The sequence below is a fragment of the Xenopus laevis genome, chromosome 7L, assembly GCF_017654675.1.
Source record: "Xenopus laevis strain J_2021 chromosome 7L, Xenopus_laevis_v10.1, whole genome shotgun sequence".
Classification (NCBI taxonomy): Eukaryota; Metazoa; Chordata; class Amphibia; order Anura; family Pipidae; genus Xenopus; species Xenopus laevis.
This window is the reverse complement of record NC_054383.1, coordinates 7255621-7281027: the sequence shown is the minus strand read 5'-3', so window position 1 is coordinate 7281027 and position 25407 is coordinate 7255621. Positions and strand designations below refer to the sequence as shown.

At 37.2% G+C, this 25407-nt stretch overlaps 3 protein-coding genes across 3 annotated transcripts; all 3 read right to left on the bottom strand.

Annotated features, from left to right (window-relative positions):
• Positions 1-4734: 4734 nt before the first annotated feature.
• On the bottom strand, positions 4735-5691 carry LOC108695727 (olfactory receptor 13G1). Its single transcript, XM_018224698.1, has one exon. The coding sequence runs from the start codon at positions 5689-5691 to the stop codon at positions 4735-4737; it is 957 nt and encodes a 318-aa protein (XP_018080187.1).
• Positions 5692-12784: 7093 nt separating this feature from the next.
• Positions 12785-13735, bottom strand: LOC108695726 (olfactory receptor 8H1). The gene has a single exon (XM_018224697.2). The coding sequence runs from the start codon at positions 13721-13723 to the stop codon at positions 12785-12787; it is 939 nt and encodes a 312-aa protein (XP_018080186.1). The 5' UTR covers positions 13724-13735.
• Positions 13736-21794: 8059 nt separating this feature from the next.
• LOC121395748 (olfactory receptor 8D1-like) lies at positions 21795-22733 on the bottom strand. Its single transcript, XM_041570033.1, has one exon. The coding sequence runs from the start codon at positions 22731-22733 to the stop codon at positions 21795-21797; it is 939 nt and encodes a 312-aa protein (XP_041425967.1).
• Positions 22734-25407: the final 2674 nt, after the last annotated feature.

The following is a 25407-nucleotide window of genomic DNA, read 5'->3' as shown; positions in this document are numbered from 1 at the left end:
TAAGATAGATTGCAAGGAATAACACAAAAAGATAGATTTGGAGCTCAGGAGTTTCAGAGAATCCTTGGATGATGAATCCTGAAATATTTTCTTGACTTCCTGAGGCCATTTGTAAGTCTTCCTTCCTGTGTATAAAAGCAAATGCAGAAATATATAACATGTTTTGTCTGTATATACTGTTGGACTTTGATAGCAGCCTACTGATGTTTTTAGTACAGTGTATGTTTCAGGCATGGTGAGGCCCAGGGCTTTTGTTTCTGTTATTACTAGATCTCCAGCACAGCAAAGATATCTTGTTTTAGAGAACTGCCCACAGTTCGGAGACAGTTGGTTAGATTCAATTCAATTAGGAAACAGTTATCTAATTTTTATTATGTGAAAACTTATGGGTGAGATTCAATTTAGGGAGGAAACACTTTTCTCCTAACTCAGTTTCCGTTTCCCCATCACTACAGTGCCATTATAATTGTAATTTAAGTATATAACTTATCATTAGCTTAATAACAGCAAATATTCTGTATCTTCAGTCTATGGGGCAGATTCACTAAGCGCTGAATTTGCCCTAGTGACTTCTTCGCTCACATCACCAACACTTCGCCAGGCGTAGATTCGCCAAGACAATGCTAATTCACTAAAATATGAAGTTGCATCCAGGGCACCAAGCACTGGCGAAGTAGCGCTAGCATTACTGCGACAAACAAAGCGAAGTTGCACTAGCGTTGCCTAATTTGCATATGGCGGGAAGTTAAAGTTTAATGGACGTATATGTTGCAGCAAATACACTACACAAGCCCGGGAAACCTTAATAAAATAAAATAAAGTTGTTATTTTGCCATACACATGAGCCCAGTGTATAGTTTATGTGCCATATGTTAGGAAATGTAGGGGGGAAGCCGGGTACCCCAGAAAAAATTTACGCTCTTTTGCAGCCTATCTTCCTGAAAAATTTAAAGTTGCCAGTGTTTTTTAGGACTTAGAAAATTTTTCAACTATTTTTTGAGGAAGTCCAATGTACTCTCTTGCACTTTGCCTGGTCTGAGGCAAGTCTGGTAACGCAAGAGGTAACATTCAGTAAAATCCGCATCTTAGTGAATTTGCGTAGTTACGTCCATTCGCCAGAGCGCAACTTCGCCAGGCATACGGAAGCGAATTACCGCTAGAGACGATCTCCTTCGCTAACGTTAGTCCCTTCGCCCTTTAGTAAATCTGCCCCTATGGCTGTTTAACAGCTGAGCTAAATTCTAACAAGCCTTGGATTAAAAATAAAAAACGTCTTCGGCACAGTCTATTGCTGTATTTGGAGGTATTGGATGGAACAGCTTGGGCCTTGAGTAATGATGATGTACATCATAATCTGTTATGTCTACTTGTTAATTCTGAAAATTAATAAAAATTTAAGTTACAAAAAAAAACGGACAAACAGTATGGTGTAGAGCTTTTGCTCCATGAAAAAGTTCTGTGCTGGTTCTGCTCTACCTTTGCATATTCAATACAGACAAAGTTTTATTTATACGCAAGTTTGGTCTGCAGCTAAAACATCTTTATAACTATGGTTGCTTTAAAACCTGGTGTGCTTGTCAGAAAGAATCCGCAAATGGCGCATAACTTTGTGAAAGGTTTGTGCAAATTGGAAAAAAATCTGGACAGGCCCTGCACATTATTTACTATGGCATCAGCTATAAAAACTAGCAAATTTCCTTAAGTTGTACTTCTCTAAATCTAACCAACTCTATTGATTTTGGAGAAAATGAGTTTGCCTTCATGTTAGTTTACTGGACAGCTAAATATTCATTAAATGGAGCTTCCAAGAGTGTGTTTGTTCCTTACTTTGTCCATACATAATATCATTTCATTAAAGGGATACTGTCATGGGAAAAAAAAAAAATTTCAAAATGAATCAGTTAATAGTGCTGCTCCAGCAGAATTCTGCACTGAAATCCATTTCTCAAAAGAGTAAACAGATTTTTTTATATTCAGTTTTGAAATCTGACATGGGGCTAGACATTTTGTCAATTTCTCAGCTGCCCCTGGTCATGTGACTTGTGCCTGCACTTCAGGAGAGAAATGCTTTCTGGCAGGCTGCTGTTTTTTTTTTTGATTAACAAAATATCATTTTTAAAAGCTTGTGCAAGGTGCAAAGAGTAAAAACAAATGAAACGAGCCTTGTCGATTGCACTTTGCATTTAGGCCCACAGGTTGCAACAAGGTTCTGGTCTTTGCACTCAGGGCAATCAGCACTCAGGTGGTGGCACAATTGAATTAACTGAAACACCCCGAGCTTCCATGTAATTTAAAATAGCAAACCAGAGATAACCTGAGAGCACAAGGCTTTGGCCTTGCATGCTACAGCACTATTTTCTCACAAGGTTCTGTGATTTTGATCTTAAATATAAAGTGCTAAGAACATTGCCCTAGGCACCTCTTTTTTACACCTCTTATGCTCAAGCACTTGGGCCCCAGGCAATGTGTCAAAATGCTTCATTTTATCATTTCTAATATACAGTAATTGCCTTTTATTGTGTTAATCTAGAGCAAATCTAAAGTATGCTATGGTCATGTGTCTTCCTACTGCTCATCATTCTAGTCCCCAGGTATGTCCTAGTTCTCTTCAATGCAGGTATTCACTTACATGCCCAAGTTTTCCTCCATGTCATAGTCCCTGTAAATTCATCCTTGTAGTGGAAAACAGCTGCATGTCATACCCCCTTTAGATTGTAGGGCCCTTCTGTCTGTGCTTGCCATGATAGAACTCTTTGTGGATTTTCAGTTCCTAGGCCATAGACCTGTTCTTTCATCTGCTTATTCCTTGCACAAGTTTCTATTCCTAGCTTTTCTGCTGTTTACTGCTTTCATCTGTATCTACATTGCCCCAGCCTGTTCTGTATTTTCTTTCTTTGTTTGAGTTGACCTTTGCCTTTGTACACCTATTACATGAATCACCATTGTCTGTACTCTGTATTTGATCTGTTAACTCTGCACTCACCCTATGCCATGTTTATTTATTTTTTTTGTCAACTTTGCCCGTTTTTGTGGGCACTCTGGGACCCTCATGCAGAAAGATCTCATTGTTCCTGAGTAAACTAGATTCCTCCCTTGCTAAAATAGGTATGCTATAGGCCACGTTTCTAGGGTGCTCCTGGTTGAGTTGTCCCCACTTGACAAAGGTCAGGAAGGAAGCAGTAGAAAGTCAAAAGTAGAAACTATGAATCTTCAACCAACGTGAGTGAACCCAAGACCTTCTAACTCAGAAAAACCTATAATCTGGGAAACTGAAACAACAGTCTAGTTCTTGGCACCAAACTGAGGGTATCATGACATCAGAGGCGATACTTCAAGTATTATGATACCAGCAAGAAGACAGTCAATGCATAGGTCATCGTGTTGTGTCATGCTTGAGTTGGTCCTCAGAAGAATGCTCTTTCCTAGAAATATATGAAATGATTAACAATTCATTTTTCATTTTGCAAGTCTTCTCCCACAGTTAATATACATCAGAAAGTGTGTCTTTTTAAACCACATGCCATTTATTTGAATTCGTTTTCACAGAGCATGCATTTATGATCATATTCTAAAACTACAAAATCTGCTTTCTCAATAGCTAGGCAGCAACAGATGGAATAAAATGTATCTAGACATTTTGCATACATAACTCACTATGTCCTTTTGTGTCACTCTATTTAAATATATTATTATCTATTTTCTTCATGAGTGCCAAGACATGTTGTGGAAGCTGTGTCATAATAAAACAACTTTGTTCCATTGATATGTTGCACAGACATTCCATGGGGAAGGGAAAATGCTAAACATGTTATATTTTATGAATAAATTCACCTTAACAGTTTGATAGAGAATCTTTGTCTCACTTTATTAAGGCAAATTTGAAATTCCTTATTTTTCAGCGTGTAAATTAGAGGATTTAACACAGGGAGCAGAACAATGTACAGCAGTGAAAAAAACTTGACAGCAAATTACTGTCCCATAAAGGGTTATCACACAGGTCAGATGAGAAGCACAGGTAGAAAAGGCTTTTTGTTTCCCCTTTGCAGATTGTATTTTCAGGATAGCAGAGATGATAAATATGTATGAGATTAAAGTAAGGAGGAAGGAACTGAATGTAAATAATGTCCCTCCAATATAAATGAAAAGCTCCACACATAGGGGCAAATTCATCAAGGGTCGAATTTCGAGGGGTTAAATCCCTCGAAATTCGACTGGGGAATAGAATCGAATAGGCAATTCGGGCGAATTTACGTGCTGGCGAATAGTCGAATTGGCGAATACTCGCCAGGCGAATAGGCGCTCGATCGAATATTCGCTCGAAGGATTTTCGTTCGATCTAATGCCTTTTTATTCGATCAAAAACTTGGAAAACAAGCCTATGGGACTTTCCCATAGGCTTTTAAAAGCATTCAATTCGAAGTCGTAATCGAAAGTCGAATTAGCCAATTCGATGGTCGAAGTCGCCAAAAAAATACTTGAAAATTCAAAGTATTTTTTATTCAATTCCTTCACTCGAGCTAAGTAAATGTACCCCTTAGTGTATACCAATTAAGGCATGTTTTTCTTGCATTAAACTAGATTTATAGTACCTAAGCAAGAAGACCCTCATTGGTGGCCTATTTATAAAATATTTGACATTGGTGGGTAACTGTGCTTTACATCAGACCAGTTAAACAACATTCATTTATTTTACCAACATTTGTTTTTGAGGACTACCCTAGTTATAAAGATGTTTTATTGGCTGCTATTAGCAAATAAAACAAGTAAACTACTTTGCCTCAGTTTATTAAGGGAAGACTGAATTTTTCTATTTTTTAATGTGTAAATAATAGGATTTAGTACTGGGCCCAGGAGAATGTACAGCAATGAAATATACTTGTCCCTTTTTAAAGAATAACTTGTGGTGGGTCTCACATACAAGCAAATTACTGTCCCATAAAGGATTATGACACAGGTCAGGTGAGAAGCGCAGGTAGAAAAGGCTTTTTGTCTCCCCTCTGAGGATTGGATTTTCAGGATAGCAGAGATGATAAATATGTATGAGATCAGAACAAGGAGGAATGAATTCAAACCCAGCAATGTCCCTTCAAAGTAAATTAAAAGTTCTACACTAAAAGTGTTGCTGCAGGAAAGTTTTAGCAATGGTATGATATCACAGAAAAAATGGTCAATATTATGAGAAGCACAATATGACAGTTCAGATATAAGGACAACAAGGCCAATTGGTTCAGTAAAACCAGCAGTGAATGCGGCAGTTATAAGCCAAACACAATGTCTCCTGCTCATTCGGGCAATGTAATGAAGGGGATCACAGATGGCAACATAACGATCATAAGCCATGGCCGTCAGGAGAAAGTATTCACTGCAAGCTAAAGACACAAAAAGATATATTTGAGCCATACACCCCAAGAACGAAATGTTATTTTGCTGTGTGAGAAGAATATGCAGCAAATTAGGTAAAATATTTGAGGTGAAACAAATGTCTATGATTGAAAGGTTCTGCAAGAATATGTACATGGGGGTGTGTAAGTGAGGATTGTATGAAATGACTAAGAATATGATGAGATTTCCCAAAAAAATGATGAGATAGATTCCAAGCAGTAGCACAAAAAGAGAGACGTGAAGCTCAGGAGTATGAGGGAACCCTTGGAGAATGAATCCTGAAACATTTTCTTGACTTCCTGAGGCCATGTCTATTTTCCTGTTTATGAAAGAAAACATTTGAATTAGATCACATGTGGAGAAATGGCATAGCCTCCATCTTTATTTCATTGCTGATATTTTATCTATATACCTTGTACATTGATGGACATTGACAGAAGCCCTACTAATCACTGATTTTGTTTCAGTACTCAGATCTTAAGGACAAGCCTTATCTTGTTTTAGAGAATATCTTACAGATACCCTGCATATGAGTAAATTGCCTCCTAAAGGTTTAAGTAAGGATCAATGTAGGCGCAAGAATCACACATCAGAGCTGACATTGTAATTTTTAGCAAACTTTTGAACGCATGCCTGAACATGGACAGTAGAAATGGATGGTGAGGGCTCCCATCCCAATGTTTGATGTGGAAGGCAGGGTAATAATGATGCTTGCAGTTTTTGTGCCAGAATAATGGATCCTTTTTTCTAGCAAAAAATACCACGGGCCAATTCATTAACTTCGAGTGAAGGATCCGAAGTAAAAAAACTTCGAATTTCGAAGTGTTTTTTTGGCTACTTCGACCATCGAATGGGCTACTTCGAACTTCGACTACGACTTTGAATCGAACAATTCGAACTAAAAATCGTTCGACTATTCGATAGTCGAAGTACTGTCTCTTTAAGAAAAAACTTTGACCCCCTAGTTCGCCACCTAAAAGCTACCGAACCCAATGTTAGCCTATGGAGAAGGTCCCCATAGGCTTGGCTAACTTTTTTTGGTCGAAGGATAATCCTTCAATCGTTGGATTAAAATCCTCCGAATCGTTCGATTCGAAGGATTTAATCGTTCGATCGAACGATTATTCCTTCGATCATTCGATCAAAGTATTTGCGCAAAATCCTTCGACTTCGATATTCAAAGTCGAAGGATTTTCATTCTCCAGTTGAATATCGAGGGTTAATTAACCCACGTATTCGACCCTTGATGAATTTGCCCCTTCATGTTGAAATGTAAGGGTTAGGGTAGATTTGCCTCTTGCAAAACAGTGAATTTTGGTGGAAACTGTACCAGGTGATGCAGAATATATTTCACATAAAAGTGTTATTCCAGCTTCAAATGTGAACTGAATTATACATGCATCTTTTGGTAAATTGGAGCAATTTTTGGACAGTCTCAGATTATTTTTTACTTGGGTCATCAGCTGTTTTAGTTTTTTCATTCTTGAGGCATAATTGGCACCCTAGCAACGATATAGCTGCTGAAATTCTAAACTAAAGATTCTGAACAAAAAGCGAAATAACTGAAAGAGCACAACAAATAATACATTAAAAACAATTGCAAATTGTCTAGGACAAAAAGTTAATTCAAAGGTGGACAACCCCTTTAAAATAGCAAAAGCTTCTTGTGTGAACCCACACTGCCCTAAATTACTTACCTAAATTCTAACCATGCAATTCTCCTACATAGCCACGTCCCTTTTATCATACAAATAGTTAATCAAATATCAGGTATTGCCATTGCTTAATCTGAGAAACTAAAGGTTCTGCCATGCAGTAACACAGGTTCTGCCAGTCTCTTTAGGAATCCAGTTTATATAAGTAGTGTGGCGAAGGGAACTCTTCAGAGAATATACAGTATAATAATCAGCTAAGCTTCTATATGTACAGTACAAATTCTTAGCTCTAGGGAAAATATTTTGGAAAAACAGTTCTGTTAACTAGCAAAGGGCAAAAAATTGCTGACTTTGCGTCCAATTTGGCAGTTTTGCAGCAGAAGAATTTGTTTGTGAAACCAAAAATTCGTCATACGACTTGTTGACTCGCTCATCAAAAAAGTGCCTTTCCATTTCAGAATTGACCCCTGTATTTCCTAAACAGCTGACTTGAGTGGGTGGCACAAGATTTGAAGAACATGCTTGGGATCATCAGTGAGTAAAAGGTATTTGGGAACCAGTATTTACAACACTAAATACTACAGCACTGCATTCTCAACTAGTTCTGAATTTTGATCACATGGCTTACACTTATTTGGTCCCCACCTAGAACCAGGATGGATGTATTCAGGAGCCTGGGAAAGAAGGTCCTAGTTCCAAGCAAATCAGGTGGCCCAAGACCTTAGAGAAGTTAGGGAGCAGGGATCCAATGGATGGGGTAAATGCAGTGGCGTAACTAGAGTTGGGGGACCCCTCCCCCTTGGAGAACTAATGAAGCACATGCTAGCCAGCACATACCTTTCAACATTTTGGAAATAGAAAGAGGGAAAAAAAGATTTGTTGCGTGTAGCGTGGAAACATTTTTTGACCACACCCATTTTTATTACCACACCCCCATATTACCATGTCATACATAGTAACATAGTAAGTTAGGTTGAAAAAAAACACACGTCCATCAAGTTCAACCTTTAACTTTTTTTAACCTGCCTAACTGCTAGTTTTACAAAATTTGACAGGTTATGAAAGTTTGAACACATTTTTATTTTTATGTTATTACAGTTTTGCTAATGAAGGTGAATTGCCCTTTAAGATATGAGTCTTACTTCTCCCAAGAGACCTCCTTATCTAAAACTGTTACAAAAGTATCTAAGTATCTATGCTGGGCTCTCTGCCAAAAGCCAATTAAGTTAGAAACTTTGTATCTTTTATCTGGCTGTTCAGTGCAGGAGATCAAATAGAAAGTCGGGACTTTTCAGTACAAATGCATGAATGCGGGTTGAGCTGTCAAAAGTGGGACTGTCCCACTCAAAACGGGACAGATGAGAGGTACATGTATAATTCCGCAATAGTTGACAAGCTGAACACACAGTCCTGTGAAGATTGTTTTGGCATTAAGATTTATTATTTTTCCTGACAAATCCTTTCCTATGCAGCTCTTTCTTACTGTATCTTGCTGTGCAGACCCTTCCTCTCCCTCCAACACGGCTGTGAATCCTTTACAGGTGCGGCCCCATTAAAAATTATTTTGCCTCTCCCCTCCAGTCCCCGGCAGCCACAGCAGCTAGGAAGCTTTCAGCTCGTACCCCTTCTTGCTCTGCTAGTCTGCTCTCAATCTCGTTTTTCACCTTGTGGGGCCAGCAACCTGCACCCCAAGTGGTGACCCAGAAGCGGTGGCTGTGGCAGGTCCCCTCAGACCGGAGTGGTGGGGCCCTTCTGGACTGGGTAAATGTCTTGGTAGACAGCCATTGCTATAGCACAATTCTAGGAGGTCTGAGATAGACAGGGTAAGCTTACTAGGAACCACATATTCCTCCACTTAGAAGTGTGGTATTTGTTCTCCCCAGGTGACAGTCACCTTGTGTAATGACTGCAGCTGAAAAGGGACTTAACAGTGTCGGACTGGGCCAGCGGGACACCGGGAAAAAACCCGGTGGGCCCTGGTCCTCATGGGCCCCTGCCAGCCCAGCCGTACTCCTCCGATTGGGCTCCCCTTAAAGAAAACTTACGCTGTTGCACCTCCACGCTTTCATGCAGGTGCACGCCACACCAGTTTTCGCACAGGCGCGCACGAACCAGCCTTCATTGAGGCGCACAGAGGGAAGCCAGGAGGGGGCCCCAGTGACTGTCTGGAGGGGCCTTCATGTAGCAGTCCTGGTGGGCCCACATTACTCCAGTCTGACCCTGGGACTTAGGCTTTCTTTCATTCCTTAGAGGCTTCCACTAAAAGGGAGGTGTTACTGAGTTGGGTAGGGGGTATGTACCGGCAGCAGAGTTTATGGGGAGAAGACAAGTTTAGGCAAATGCTAAAAAGGACAGGAAGTGACATCAGTGATGACTCCCTTGGCAACAGCAAGTTATAATTATAGGTAACCTAACAATCTAAACTATTCTGTAATTGAAAATGCAAAGCAAATATTGCATTTCTAACAACTATAGAATGTTTTCTTGCATTCACCTAGATCAGTGGTTCCTAAAAAAGGACACAGAAACAGAACTCATTGATAACCTACTCTTTAAATATTTGGCATTGGTGGCTAAATGTGCTCCGATCATTTGTTGTGTATAAAAAGTGTTCTCACCAGCACTCCTCCTTCTTCAGTTCCTCCTGTGGTGCACTCTGTTCCCTGGATGGTTGACTTCACATGACCATGTTGCATAAATGGCCTTCACATATACACTTGCCCTTTATTTGAAGCCACAGTTTTAATTGTTTAGTGAATTCAATGTTTCGTGGGTGTGTGAAACATCCCATCGTTGGGAATAATAACACACGCATGGGGCACATTTACTGAGCTCGAGTGAAGGATTCGAATAAAAAAAACTTTGAATTTTGAAGTATTTTTTTGGGTACTTCGACCATCGAATAGACTACTACAACCTTCGACTTCGATTCGAACTAAAAATAGTTCGACTATTCAACCATTCCATAATCGAAGTACTGTCTCTTTAAAAAAAACTTCGACTTCATACTTCGCCACTGTAAACCTACCGAGGTTCAATGTTAGCCTATGGGGATCTTGCCCAACACTTTTCTAAGTTTTTTTTGATCGAATAAAAATCCTTCGATCGATCGATTAAAAAATCGTTCGAATCGTTTGATTCAAAGGATTCTATCGTTCGATCTAAGTATTTGCGCTAAAATCCTACGAATTCGATATTCGAATTCGAAGGATTTTACTTCGAGGGTCGAATTCGAGGGTTTGTTAACCCTCGAAATTTTACTCTTGATAAATTTGTCTCCCCGTGTCTGCTATTATTATAATTTTTTTTATAAATGATAACTTAAAAAATAAGTAAGGAATAAAATATGAGTTCCTGGTGCTCTGGTTTAATGTGAATAGCTATCGGATATTTGTTTCATATCGGCAGTGTTGGGAAATAATTCACTAGAATTATTTTATGTGTATGTAACATTGAGGTTTCTGGCAAAAGTATTTGACAAACTCAAAATAAACTATTTGGATTTATGGTATAGGTGTAATAAATTGAGTTATTAATTTATATATGTTATAGTGTTATAATGGGGATGCCTGACCAGAGCAAAGTGTAGGAGAATGTGTCAAGGTTAGGAAGGGAATGGGATGATGTAGTGGAGGGGGAGCGAGGATGAAGGGAGAAAGGGGGACAGGAAAGGGAGTTAGACGCCATTTTATTTAAGCAGGAGCAGCGTTCCACCCGTCCGCTCAATTATGAAGTTTGGGCATAACGAATCAAGGTTATATTTATGTATGGGACTATCATTTGCCACAGCAGGAGAGGAATGCTTTACTAGGGGCCTATGGCCAAGGATTGTTGATGGTGATGTAGGCTCTTGATGGACCGGGTCCCACAAGAGTGGTGATATATTGGTTGTCTTGTTTCACTTGCCCACTCAACCCTGTAAGTGTTGGGTAGCTGGAATGCCAAGTAGCCCAGGAAGGAATATAATAATTGGTATTTGGCAAGCATTCCTTGGAAAGCAGGGTTCTTTCCTTTGGTTTTAAGTTTGTATACCTGTTGGCTTCAAACATTTGATATTATTGTATCTATATATTAATGTTGTAATTAAAGCTGTGACCTTTTCAATCCAAAAATGGATGTCGTTATTGAGTCCTAGGAGAGGGATAAAGAATGATATTCAAGTAAAAGGGTGATTTATAGGGGGTTAACATTTGGGGTAGTTTCTGTCACCCATGGTGCCCTTGTCACTGTATTTAGCTCCAAAAACAAGGAATTGCATCTTTGGTTTAGATATATGTGAAATGGTTATTGCACTTGGAGCTCATTCATAAACAACTGCAATAAAAAACATCAGTGATATAAAAATACTTATTTGAAGAAAAAATGTATTCCTGTAGTACTTGCTGTGAGACCCTGTATCGTGATGGGCGAATTTATTTACCAGGGGCAAATTCGCTGCGAGTGAAAGCTCTGGAAAACATTTCTGCAAACCTAACCATTTTTTTAATGATTTTGTAAAACTTTTCATTAAAAGCAAGTGATGGAACATCTTTTAATAACATCATCACCAACTTTGCAAGTTCCTTTGACTCATGTCAATCTTGATTCTTTTCATAAATTGCCACAATTTTACACTGCAAATCAACTTATTTCATGTAGTGTTTATTGTTACTGTGTTTAAAGTTAACTGTGTGTAACAGCAATTGCAGGTGTACAAACAAAACCAACAAATCGGCAAGTAAAGAGAGAGAAAACTCTCACCAGCTTTGAATCAGCGGCCCTGGTGTATTGCCCCAAGCCCCTGTTTTAGGGTGAGATAAACCTCTAAATCATAAAAAGGCGTGCGCCCCCTTGTGAGCAACACAATTGTAGAAAAAAACCATTTATGATTATTTCACATTATTAAAACCACAATTGCCTGACGTATTTGGTATCAATTGATACATGGTAATAGAACAAAGTACTGTACAAAAGGCTCAAATATAAAATTCCGCTGCTAAAATTTGTCATGTTTATGTAGAAGTTGTATATTAAAATATAAAACACATTTGAGTTTAGATCATTTGAAAATGAAGGGTTGAGTGTGTTTAATTTTTTCCCCCCCAAATTTTTAAGGGGCCGATTCACTAATTTCGAGTGAAGAATTCGAAGTAAAAAAACTTTGAATTTCGAGGTGTTTTTTGGTCTACTTCGACCATCGAATGGGCTACTACGACTACGACTTTGAATCGAACTATTCGAACTAAAAATCGTTCGACCATTCGACCATTCGATAGTCGAAGTACTGTCTCTTTAAGAAAAAACTTCGACCCCCTAGTTCGCCATCTAAAAGCTACCGAACTCAATGTTAGCCTATGGGGAAGGTCCCCATAGGCTTGGCTAACTTTTTTTTTTTGATCGAAGGATATTCCTTCGATCGTTGGATTAAAATCCTTCGAATCGCTCGATTCGAAGGATTTTATAGTTCGATCGAAGGAATAATCCTTCAATCGTTCGATTGCACTATTTGCGATAAAATCCTTCGACTTCGATATTCGATTAACCCTCAATATTCGACCCTTTGTGAATCGGCCCCTAAGTGTTCAAGTTTTTGAATTTCGAGTTTGAAAATGAGCGCACAGTAGTATATTTTTGAGTCTTTTAAAATATCAACAAACACCTCCAAAGTTTGCCTCCCCCTGTGATTTAATACAGACCACTTACACTATATTGATTTACCAAAATAGTGCAACAAGGAAAACCCTGGTCATCTTAAAGTTTTGTTGGGATTAGCTAAAAAAGATTACTTTTTGCCTCAGTTTTTTTAAGGAAGAATGAAATTCTCTATTTTTCAATGTGTAAATAAGGGGATTTAGCACAGGGCCCAGGACAATGTACAGCAGTGAAAAAAACTTGTCTCTTTTTAGGAAATAACTTGTGGTGGGTCTCACATACAAGCAAATTAATGTCCCATAAAGGGTTATCACAGAAGTCAGATGAGAAGCACAGGTTGAAAAGGCTTTTTGTCTCCCCTCTGAGGATTGTATTTTCAGGATAGCAGAGATGATAAATATGTATGAGGTCAGAGTAAGGAGGAAGGAATTGAATGTAAACAATGTCCCTTCAATGTAGATTAAAAGTTCAATATTAAAAGTGCTGCAGCAAGAAAGTTTTAGCAATGGTGTGATATCACAGAAAAAATGGTTAATAAGACGGGAAGCACAATATGACAGTTTAGATATAAGGACAACAAGGCCAATTGGTTCAGTAAAACCAGCAGTGAATGCGGCAGTTATAAGCCAAAAACAATGTCTCCTGCTCATTCGGGCAATGTAATGAAGGGGATCACAGATGGCAACATAACGATCATATGCCATGGCCATTAGGAGAAAGTATTCATTGCCAGCCAAGGACAAAAAAAAATACATTTGAGTCATACACCCCAAGAATGAAATATTATTTTGTTGTGTGAGAAGAAGAAGTAGCAAATTAGGTAAAATATTTGAGGTGAAAGAAATGTCTACGATTGAAAGGTTCTGCAAGAATAAGTACATGGGGGTGTGTAAGTGAGGACTCCATGAAATGACTAAGAATACGATGAGATTTCCCAGCAGAACGATGAAGTAGATTCCAAGGAATAGCACAAAAAAAGAGATTTGAAGCTCAGGAATATCAGAGAATCCTTGGATGATGAATCCTGAAACATTTTGTTGACTTCCTGAGGCCATTTGTCAAGTTATCCTATGTATGAAAGTAAACTATAGTAGAAAAATATAACTATGGTTATGGAGTACTGCTCGTCTTTTTATTCTGTTATTTTACAGAATTACATATTAGCCCAAATAATCCTATTCAAGACAGGAGCCTTATTCTATCTGAGAGAACCAGTCACATTTCAGAAATGGTGTATATGAGCAGAATCCTTTCCCAGCACTCTGAGGAAAGCAAAATGCAGTCAGAAGATTCAGAGGTGTAGGTGACAAAAATGATGGCTTGTGGGTTTCCACTTAATTTTATACAGGTATGGGATCTATTACCAGGAAACCTGTCCAGAAAGTTACGAATTACAGAAAGGTTGCCGCCCATTTTATCCAAATAATCCAAATTTTTAAAAAATGATTCCCTTTTTCTCTGCAATAATAAAACAGTAGCTTGTACTTAATCCCACCTAAAATATAATTAATCCTGATTGGAGGCAAAACCAACCTATTGGGTTTATTTGATGTTTACATGATTTTATAGTAGACTTAAGGTATGAAGATCCAAATTACAGAAAGATCAATTATCCAGAAAAACCTAGGTCCCGAGCATTCTGGATAACAGGTCCCATATCTGTACTTGAAAAAAAATATTGGAGGGATGTTCAAAGCTTCAGTTAATTTTGAGTTGGTTTTATTCCACATTTTGTTAACTAAAAATGACAACTGATAAATGAGATTACACTACTTCATACATGTCAAGTTCATTATGAAATAAAATAATTTTTGCAGACCCTTAGTTTATTACACACATTTATTTAGGACACATTCTGGCATTACCACCTTTGCCTGCAACTGAAAGACCTTTATATTTGTGGTGTGCCAGTTTTGGATGTGTGCAGCAGATTTAGGGGCCGATTCACTAACTTCGAGTGAAGGATTCCAAGGTAAAAAACTTTAAATTTCAAAGTTTTTTTTGGGCTACTTCGACCATCGAATGGGCTACTTCGACCTTCGACTATGACTACGACTTCGAATCGAACTATTCGAAGTAAAAATCGTTCGACCATTCGATAGTCGAAGTACTGTCTCTTTAAAAATAACTTCGACCCCCTAGTTCGCCATCTAAAAGCTACCGAACTCAATGTTAGCCTATGGGGAAGGTCCCCATAGGCTTGGCTAACTTTTTTTGATCGAAGGATATTCCTTCGTTCGTTGGATTAAAATCCTTCGAATCGTTCGATTCGAAGGATTTTATCGTTCGATCGAAGGAATTATCCTTCGATCGTTCGATCGAACTATCTGCGCTAATTCCTTCGACTTCGATATTCGAAGTCGAAGGATTTTAATTCCTAGTTGAATATCGAGGGTTAATTAACCCTCGATATTCGACCCATAGTGAATCAGCCCCCAGGTTTAAAAAATAGAAAGAAATAAAGAAAACAAGTGCACTTGTACATCCGTCTTTGACATATTTGTTATTTGTGCTCCAGTCTGAAACCCATTATACATACACCTTTTGTAAATTAGAACAAAACCTAGACAGACGCAGTACATTGTTTGCTTTGCCATATGGTGTAAATTCTTCATATTAGATTATTTTTGTTAGAGCCACTCTAACTACTTCATTCTATTGCTTCTGAATAGTGATGCACAATTTTTGCACAATTTTTTTTTCATCAGGCATGGATTCACAGTGAAATTCTGCATTTCCCCATCTGTGAATATTTTCGCAAAACTGTGGCAAAAATTTCACTGCAACAAGAAAAGTTTTGCAGACACAAAATTGTTTCAGAGACAAAAAAGTTGCCACAAAAATAAACCCATTGGGTTAAGGAAGATAGCTCATAGTACAAGGCAGGTAGGCAGATTAAAATAGAGTTAAAAGGTTGAACTTGATGGATGTGTGTCTTTTTTAAACCTGACTTACTGTGTCACTAAAAATTAAAAATATTTTATCAGCTTCCAGGCATGTTTTAGTCTATACTTTTTCCATTTTGAATTTTAGATAATTGTCTCTGTTCAGTATTCTGCTTCCTTTAGTGCCACCATTAGTATTTTGCTTTTTGTAATATCTGTATAGCTATAATAATAATAATACATGTTATTATATAAATATGATTGTATATAATTAAAAAATTTCTTCCCCTTGATCATTTCTTCAGCATCACTAAACATCATATTGTGTAACAAAGGAAAAAATATTGTGTGTGTCAAATAAAAATATATATTATTCAATATGAGAATAGTACCATAGATTTTCTTCTTCCTGCTTTATTGCATTTATCAAGGGGGTTATTTATCAAGGTCCGAATTTATCTCAGTATTTCTAATATAAAACTTCGAGCAACTCCGAATTCCTGAATGGACCGTTTCTATGAAGAAAAAAGCTCGGAAAAATAGTGTCAGGCAAACTTCGGAGCATTCCCCGAAAACTCTGAATTGTTCGTATTTTTCCGTGAGGAAATCTCCAAATCATCGGATATCGGTACGGACATCAGCACAGACACTGGGACCTTCCCCATTGACTTATACAAGACCTCGAGAACTTTTAGATACTGGGGTTTCGGATTCGGAGAGTTTAGACCATTGGACCAATCTCAACAAATTTGTAGTATTTTTTTGCTCCAAAAATTACGAATTATTCAAGGTTTGGATATATTCCCTAAGTGTGTTGAGTCAATATAAATACAAAACATATTTTTGAAGTCTGTACTACAATTCTTTATTTTTAGATACTATGCACGAAAGTGGAGAGCTCAACCCAATCCCAAAACAAACACTTGTTGTAAGTGCAGGGCGCTTACCCGGAAGACCCTTCCCTTGCATAAGGGGTCAGTGGAGTAATAGCAAAAAAATTCGGATGCACACCCGAAATTGTGTCCAAAGGTGATTTATTCAAGCCGATATATCCATCACACACCTCAAGGGCCCGGAGGGGTCCGAAACGTTGCTCTTGGTGATGTATATATGGGCTTGAATAAATCACCTTTGGACACAATTTCAACAAACAGGTGTGCATCTGAATTTTTTTGCTATTTTTAGATACTAATGACACTTTTCAGAGAATATTCCCACAAATAAATTTTTTTACTTTCAGGAAATATTTTTGTAAGTTGACCCATACTGCTATTACTTACCTTAATTCAAGTGCACACCACTTTCTGTTGCTATTATTGTTGTACCAAGCACATGAGTGGTAAGTCACTGGGAAATGTGTACTCTGAGGGGAATATTATTTCAGGCAAAGCCTACACTGTATGCCATTAATTGCCCTAATTCAAGTGTTTTGCTTACTCTGCATTACTGAAGGTTCTTCCATGCAGTGGCACAGAGTCTGACAGTCTCTTTATAAACCCAATTTATCAGTGTGACAAACTGAATTCTTCGGAGACTACTTGATGATCACCTCAGTTTCCATACATAGATACTTAGTGCTCTATAATAACTGCAACTTCTGAAATATGGTATCATTATGATTATTACCTCTCAAGGGAAAATGCTCTAAAAATATATTTTCTATAAACTCAAGAGGTATTTTTAAGATGTTGTAATGCTGTTGGTAATGGGACCTCTTAAAGGGATCTCATTGTCCTTATTAAAGTTCCTTTTACTAGTATAGTTCATACAATACCTGATGATTATTTTCTCTCGTTGATCTCGTTTGGACTTCAAATCTGATTGTTTTTAAACTTTTTAATTGTAACTGATGGGGTCACTTTATTGACTTTGATTAAATTTCTTTAGCTGATTGTATGTTCTTGTGCTGACCTGGGGTGCTGAACAGATGTTTTTCTTTGGCAGTGTGTATACACCATTCACAACATCCTGGTGCAAAGGATGAACACTTTGGGGCAGATTTACTAATGTTTGAATGGTAAATTTGAATTTTCAAAAAATTTTTGGTCAAAACTCACAAATTTGAATTTAAAACCACCAACTCGGATATGTATCCGAATGTGAGATTTATCACACCTGGACCCTACGAACGGTTCTAATTTGACTGTTCTCCGCCTAAAATCTGTCAAGTTCATGTAGAAGTCAAAGGCAGAGGTTCCTTGAACTATTTGAAGATGTTAATAGTGTTGATGAGCCAAACTTTTGCAAAGTTTTGATTTGAAAATGAAGCACCATAGACTCCAATGGTAGAAAAAAATGTTGTGTGTCAAAAAATTTGATGCACCAAAGTTGAGTTTTTTTTGGGGGACACTTGATTTGAATTTGTTTTGAATCGATTCAAGTTTTCAGGTCGGGAATATTCGGTCGAATTTTAGACGTTCTAATTTTTTCATTAAAAAAATCACATTACTCTAATCTGAAATTCGACCTTTGATAAATAACCCACTTTATTTTAACTTCTAGCTGCCACTTGCTACAACAAACTTTTCCTCTTATCCCAAAATCCTATATGGATTTTTTGGACTTTTGCCCGAAAAAAACACAAAATCCTTGAATTTTTGCAGAAACCCAGCGCAGATCAGGCTATCAACCTCAGTTTCAATTCAGTTTCTTCTTTGTCTAATTTTTTTATACCAACAGAATTTTTTACAGAACTTTCACATACATCTTTTACTTTTATGGTATTATATTTTTGCAAAAGCCTCATATATGAACCCACACTGTCTGATATGACTTACCTTAATTCTAAACTTTTACTTTTTGTCAAGCATATGCATACTCAAATGTGTCTTGTTTCAGAGTCTGCCAGCCTCCTAAGGAACCCAGTTCATTAAACCATTGTGAGAAAGGTTAATTCTTCACAAAATATACAATGATCAGCTAATGTTTTATACATATACACCTATACTTGTTAGTGCTCTACTGTAACTTATTTAATGCTATGATAGCGGTATCCCTATACTAAATACCCCTCAAGGGAAAATACTGTGGAAGAAATATTTCTGTTATTCCAGAAATGATTATTCCTGTTTTTACATGATTTTTTTATGCTTTTAACAACAAAAGTTTGTCTTTTTAAGCCTCATCACCTATTTTGTAAATTACCCAAATATTGTAGTATGTACAGTACATGTTGATTCTACTTCTTTCTCCCTTTGATGCACTTTTTAACTACAAATCTGCTAATTCCATCTTGTGTTAATTGTTACTGTTTGCAGGGCCGGATTTACATAGCGGGCGCCCCTAGGCCCACTGCCGTTTGTCCCCCCCCCTGTCCCCTACCCTTTATTCATGCAAATTTTCATGCAGATTGTATCTCCTGCTCATCCCCAGTGTTTTTGAACCAATGTGGGTGTGGTTGGGCAGCATGCCGCCCCCCTAAAATCCTGCCGCCCTAGGCCCGGGCCTAGGTGGCCTTCCCACAAATCCGGGCCTGACTGTTTGGACACTTTCATTTGATTTTGATCTCTACTTTTAGCAACATGTTGTAATGTTGACTTGTCCCATTCATAATATGGCAGAGACAAACCATTCCTATCAGTCCGGTACATATTAAATAGACTTTGTTTTGACTTATAGCACTGGATTACCTATTTTCTATTAATATCCATCTTGTAAGAGCATGCTGTGTTAGCTAAAGAAAATACTTGATCTTTATCTGTTGCTCAGTTGTGCCTAAATCCATTCCCATTTTGCTCTGAGATTAAATTCTTTGTAACTAGAGGCCAGAGTATCCTGCAACTATAGTGTCCGGTATGTGTCAGACGCAATGGTGTAGCCAGGAACACTCCATAGCCGCTGCATCCTTTAGAAGAGCATGCCAGAAATTACCAGTGGGTACAAGTAACTGGAGAACCCAGAATTGAATGCCGTGCATCCTACAGACTGTGCTTTCACCTGTTGCTAGGTTTTGATCTGGAACAAATTACAAATTACATCTTAATAAAACATTGCCTTAAACAATGAGGCAAAGAAAGGCAATCTGGCTCTAGTTGCAGTGGCATTGTTATGGGATGGTACATAAATGAAGGTATTTGAGCATGTTTTAGTTGGTACAACATGTTGGAACCCAGGAATAACCACCTACTCACAACACATGCAACTAATAGGACACCCTTGCAACACATGTTTTGTGTCTGGTTCCTTGCCCCTGTACCCAGTTCTCTTAAGCAGGAGCAAACTGGCCTTTTGGTGCCCTTTAGCATACACTGTAAGTATACTGTAGATAAGTACTAAAGGATTTTTATACAATGTAAGTATACTGTAGATAAGTACTAAAGGATTTTTATAGCTAGATCAGAGCCTTGTAAAAGTAAAGTTGAATTGACCAGTATTGGTTAATATTTCTTTAAACGATAAACATCTCTGCCAACTTATTTATATAAATTATAGTGTTTCTGAAGAAAAAAAAAGTTTTACCAGTTTAGGGAAACATTTAGGGGCAGATTCACTAAGGGTCGAATTTGGAAGTAAAAAATACTTCGAAATTCGACCCTCGAATTGAAATCCTTCGACTTCGAATATCGAAGTCGAAGGATTTAGCTCTAAACGTTCGTTCGATTGATCGAAGGATTTTTCGAACGATTCGAAGGATTTTAATCCAACGATCGAAGGAAAATCCTTCGATCAAAAAAAGTTTAGCAAGCCTATGGGGACCTTTCCCATAGGCTAACATTGACTTCGGTAGGTTTTATCTGCCGAAGTAGGGGGTCGAAGTTTTTTTTAAAGGGAAAGTACTTCGACTATCGAATGGTCGAATAGTCGAACGATTTTTCGTTCAAATCGAAGTCGAAGGTCGTAGTCGAAGGTCGAAGTAGCCCATTCGATGGTCGAAGTACCCAAAAAATACTTCGAAATTCGAAGTATTTTTCATTCAAATCCTTCACTCGAGCTTAGTGAATCGGCCCCTTAATGAAGAATCAGTAGTGCCTGGTTGTGTTACAAGTCCCTCTTTAAGTTTCTGAACCTCGGAATGTAATGTAACAAGCTCAGGGTTTAATCAAGTTAATTGAAGAGGTCTTTAATATTTGGTACTAGTGATGGGCGAATAAATTCGCCTGGCACAAATTTGCAAATTTTGCGAATTCCCGCATTTCGCCACCTGGCGAATAAATTCGTGACTCTCCTGGGAAAATTCGCGGGTGAAAATCCGCCAGCATCAATTTGCGTTTTTTTTTGTGAAAAGGTTCGAATTGCTCGATTTTATAGTGAAAATGCTCGAATTGCTCGATTTTTTTGTGAAAACTTTCAAATAGCTCTATTTTTCGTGAAAACTTTCGAATTTCATGATTTTTTTCGATTTTTTCGTGAAAACTTTCAAATTGCTTGATTTTTCGTGAAAAGGTTTGAATTGCTAGATTTAGTAGTGAAAACTTTGAATTGCTCGATTTTTTTGTGTGAAAACATTCAAATTGCTCTATTTTTCTTGAAAACGTTCGAATTTCACAATTTTTTCACGAAAACGTTCGAATTTCACGTATTTTTTGTGAAGTTTCTGTTTTCACGATTTTTCATAAATTTTTTGCCGTTTCGTGAATTTTGTGGGAAATTTGCAAATTTTCCAGGTGAAGCGAAAGAGAGAGATTCGCCCACATCACTATTTGGTACCAAAGTTTAGTTTAGTCTGAATCGTTTTTGTACAAAGTTGGCTTAAGCTGTATTCTTAAGCCACATGGAATTCTTTTTACCTTCAGATATTTCAACAGAGTAGTTGGTGCAATAAATAGATTGCTTCCTTTTTTAGCTAAATCTTCATATTGTCTTAATAGAGCTCTATTATCATGTTTAGTTAAAAAAAATCAGCTGATTGGGGAGGTTATGATCTTAAAATAGCATCCAATGTGCATAGGATAATTTATTATGCACTTCCAGACAAAAACACCAAGTGACAAGTATTTAAAATTGTACAAAGTGGCAGCTATATAATATCTTTAAAAGTCTGGTGCTCAGATAAAAGTTTTATTGATGTCCATAAGTAACATAGTAAAAGTAAAATAACATGTTTGTCTCACTTTTTTTAAGGAAAATTCTTTATTCTTCATAAATACTGTAAATTGATTTAGTACAGGGCCCAGGACAATGTACAGCAGTGAAGAAAACTTGTCCCTTTTTATGGAATAATTTGCAGTGGGTCTCTTATACAAGCAAATACTTGTCCCATAAAGGATTGAAGTTATAATGACCAGTATTGTTTAATATTTCTCTAAAAAAAAGATAAATATCTCTGCCTTATTTTATTAAGGGAATAATGAAATTCTTTATTTTTCAATGTATAAATAAGAGGATTTAGCACAGGACCCAGGAGAATGTACAGCAATGAAAAGAACTTGTCCCTTTTTATGGAATAACTTGCAGCAGGTCTCATATACAAGCAAATTACTGTGCCATAAAGTGTTATGACACAGGTCAGGTGAGAAGCACAGGTAGAAAATGCCTTTTGTCGCCCCTCTGAGGATTGGATTTTCAAGATAGCAGAGATGATAAATATGTATGAGGTCAGAGTAAGAAAGAAGGAATTGAAACCCAGCAATATCCCTTCAAAGTAAATTAAAAGTTCCACATAAAAAGTGCTGCTGCAGGAAAGTTTTAGCAATGGTATGATATCACAGAAAAAATGGTTAATAAGATGGGAAGCACAATATGATAGTTTAGATATAAGTACCATAAGGCTGACTGCTCCACCAAAACCAACAGTGAATGCGGCAGTTATAAGCCAAGCACAATGTCTCCTGCTCGTTCTGGCAATGTAATGAAGGGGATCACAGATGGCAACATATCGATCATATGCCATGGCCGTCAGGAGAAAGTATTCACTGTTAGCCAAGAATACAAAATACAACATTTGAGTCATACACCCCAAGAATGAAATGCTATTTTGTTGTGTGAGAAGAATATGTAGCAAATTAGGTAAAATATTTGAAGTAGAAGAAAGGTCAATGATTGAAAGGTTCTGCAAGAATATGTACATGGGGGTGTGTAAGTGAGGACTGTATGAAATGACTAAGAATACGATGAGATTTCCCAGCAGGATGATGAGATAAATTCCAAGAAATAGCACAAAAAAAGAGATTCGAAATTTAGGAATATCAGAGAACCCTTGGATGATAAATCCAGAAACATTTTCGTGATTGCTGCAGGCCATTTATCAAAGCTTCCAGTGTATGAAAACAATTTATAGTAAATCTAAAATCTAAAGTAACACCAAGAATCTAAAAAACGTTATTGTCAATATTCTTGTTACAGCGTATTGAAATTTCGTTCCACCTAAAGTCCGACGAGGTGCAGAATATAAATACAATATTTAGTTAAAGGACAACTCAATAAATACATAAATAAATAGAGCACTGCCTAGTAATATTACAATCAATAAAAAGGAATACAGTATTCTAAAATGTTGCCAAAAAATCTCTCCCTTTACCAAAGTCTCCCTCCAGGGAACTGCAAATCCATTTCTCACTACTACCTCCTATTTCCTTCAAATGTGATCTATACTCAATATATCCCAAGTGGCGTGTGCTTATAAGGATTATTTACAAATAATGAACCAAAAATCAATAACTCAATACTCAATACATCCAAAAGTGACCAGAGCAAAAGTATCAAATGATACCTAAATCAATAAGTTTTCTAACTATATCTATAGGCCATTTTCTCAAGTGTAAATGTACTTTTACAGTATGTGCATTTTTTTTTAATAAAGATTACACTTTATTTAATATTTAATACTTTTTTTAAATAATTCTTAACCAGTTCCTTTATCATAACAATACAATAACAATACTGTAACTGCTTGTGGGAAGAAACTTTTAAAACATCTAGTTGTTCGAAATAGTGCGAAATCTTCTGCCAGGTAAAAGAAAACATAGTACATAAAATGGGCTAATATCGAGGGTTAATTAACCCTCGATATTCGACTGGGAATTAAAATCCTTCGACTTTGAATATCGAAGTCGAAGGATTTTAGCGCAAATAGTTCGATCGAAGGAATAATCCTTTGATCGAACAATTAAATCCTTCGATTCGAAAGATTCAAAGGATTTGAATCCAACGATCGAAGGATTATCCTTCAACCAAAAAAACTTAGACAAGCCTATGGGGACCTTCCCAATAGGCTAACATTGAGTTCGGTAGGTTTTAGATGGCGAACTAGGGGGTCGAAGTTTTTTGTTAAAGAGACAGTACTTCGACTATCGAATGGTCGAATAGTCGAACGATTTTTAGTTGGAATCCTTCGATTCGAAGTCGAAGTCGTAGTCGAAGGTCGAAGTAGCCCATTCAATGGTTGAAGTAGCCCAAAAAACCCTTCGAAATTCGAAGTTTTTTTACTTCGAATCCTTCACTCGAGCTTGGTGAATTGGCCCCTAACTGTTGATAAATGGAGTGTTCCTCCCATACTGTATGTACTTTAGTATCAATATTGGGCTTGATTCAATTGAATGTGCTAAAAGTGCAATAAAATAAAAATGTGTTTACCTGCAATAAATAATGCAATGTCACCTAATTCAATTCATTGTGAATGTGAGAAACGTTCAGTTTAGGGGTACTGCGTTATTGCTGTTTCTGGTTTTAACTGTTGTTATTGCTGTTGTTTTTTCACGCCACAACTTAACATGTGAAACTCTACCTACTTCTAAATTGCATATATACAACACTGGTCATGTCTAAAGGTCAAGGGTGCCTAAGATTTCTATCAACATCTTCTATTTGCTCATCATAACACCACACCAAGACATAGCAATAAGTAATGGGCTAATCTGACCCATTTTGTTTCCTGAAAAAAGGTGAAAATTGGACTAAATGCATTGATGTCTAAGGGTAACAAAAAATTTTTGATGCATGAAATTTTGTGCTTCAAATCCGTTATTCCAGGTATGTTTGGCCTTGTAAAACTTACAGCCATGTGCATTCTAATAGCCCACAAGATAACCATGTTCACTTAACTGTGTACAAACACAACTTCAGCCTAACATTTTATTGAAGGACAAATTTAAACTTCCACTAAACCATATCTTCTATATATAAATAGTATACAACACACCAACTGAAAAAGACCTTCGCCAGCCTTCTAAACAGATCATTTATTTTTCTTTCAGCAAGTGTTCATCTTCTCTTATGTGTTTTTTGTATTTCAAAATTAGGTTTATTATTTGAGTGCCAAAATAGCCAACATCCATACAATGATATTAAATTCCATCACTCTCAATGCATTTCTATGGGATTTTTAAAAGAGAACAGTATATATTAATGGGTGAAAATAAAGGCTCAACTTTTGATAAATAGGGCCATAGAAATGAATGGAGAGTGGTGGAATTTCACTCTAGTGGACTTTAGTGATCTCTTACTTCACTCTTTGAAAAATATGCCCACAGATGGATAGATTACACAGTTTGATTAGATTGATAAATTATTTAGTTATCAAGATTAGTGATGGACGTATCTGCGAAAAATTAGCGAAATGGCGCCGGCATCTCATTTTTGACGCCAGCATCAGTTTTTGACGCCGGCGTCCATTTTTTTTTTACGCCGGTAAATGAAGATTATAGAGAGAGAAATATTCCCCTATATATACCTAAATAGTGTCTAATCTTAAGGGAGGGAGGGGGAGGAGAGAAAGAGAGCAAAATGTTTTTTTGAAGGTTACACTAAATTAAAAGCTCTGCATATGCATAAGGAATAGTGTCAATATTTTGTGAGCATTTTGCCATTTGCTTATGGATGATTAACACATTCTTGTGTTTTTTACAGACCAACAACCAAAAAACCACCATGGGAAAATCTTGTGCTGTAGCACAACAAATCAACTTGGACAAAAATAA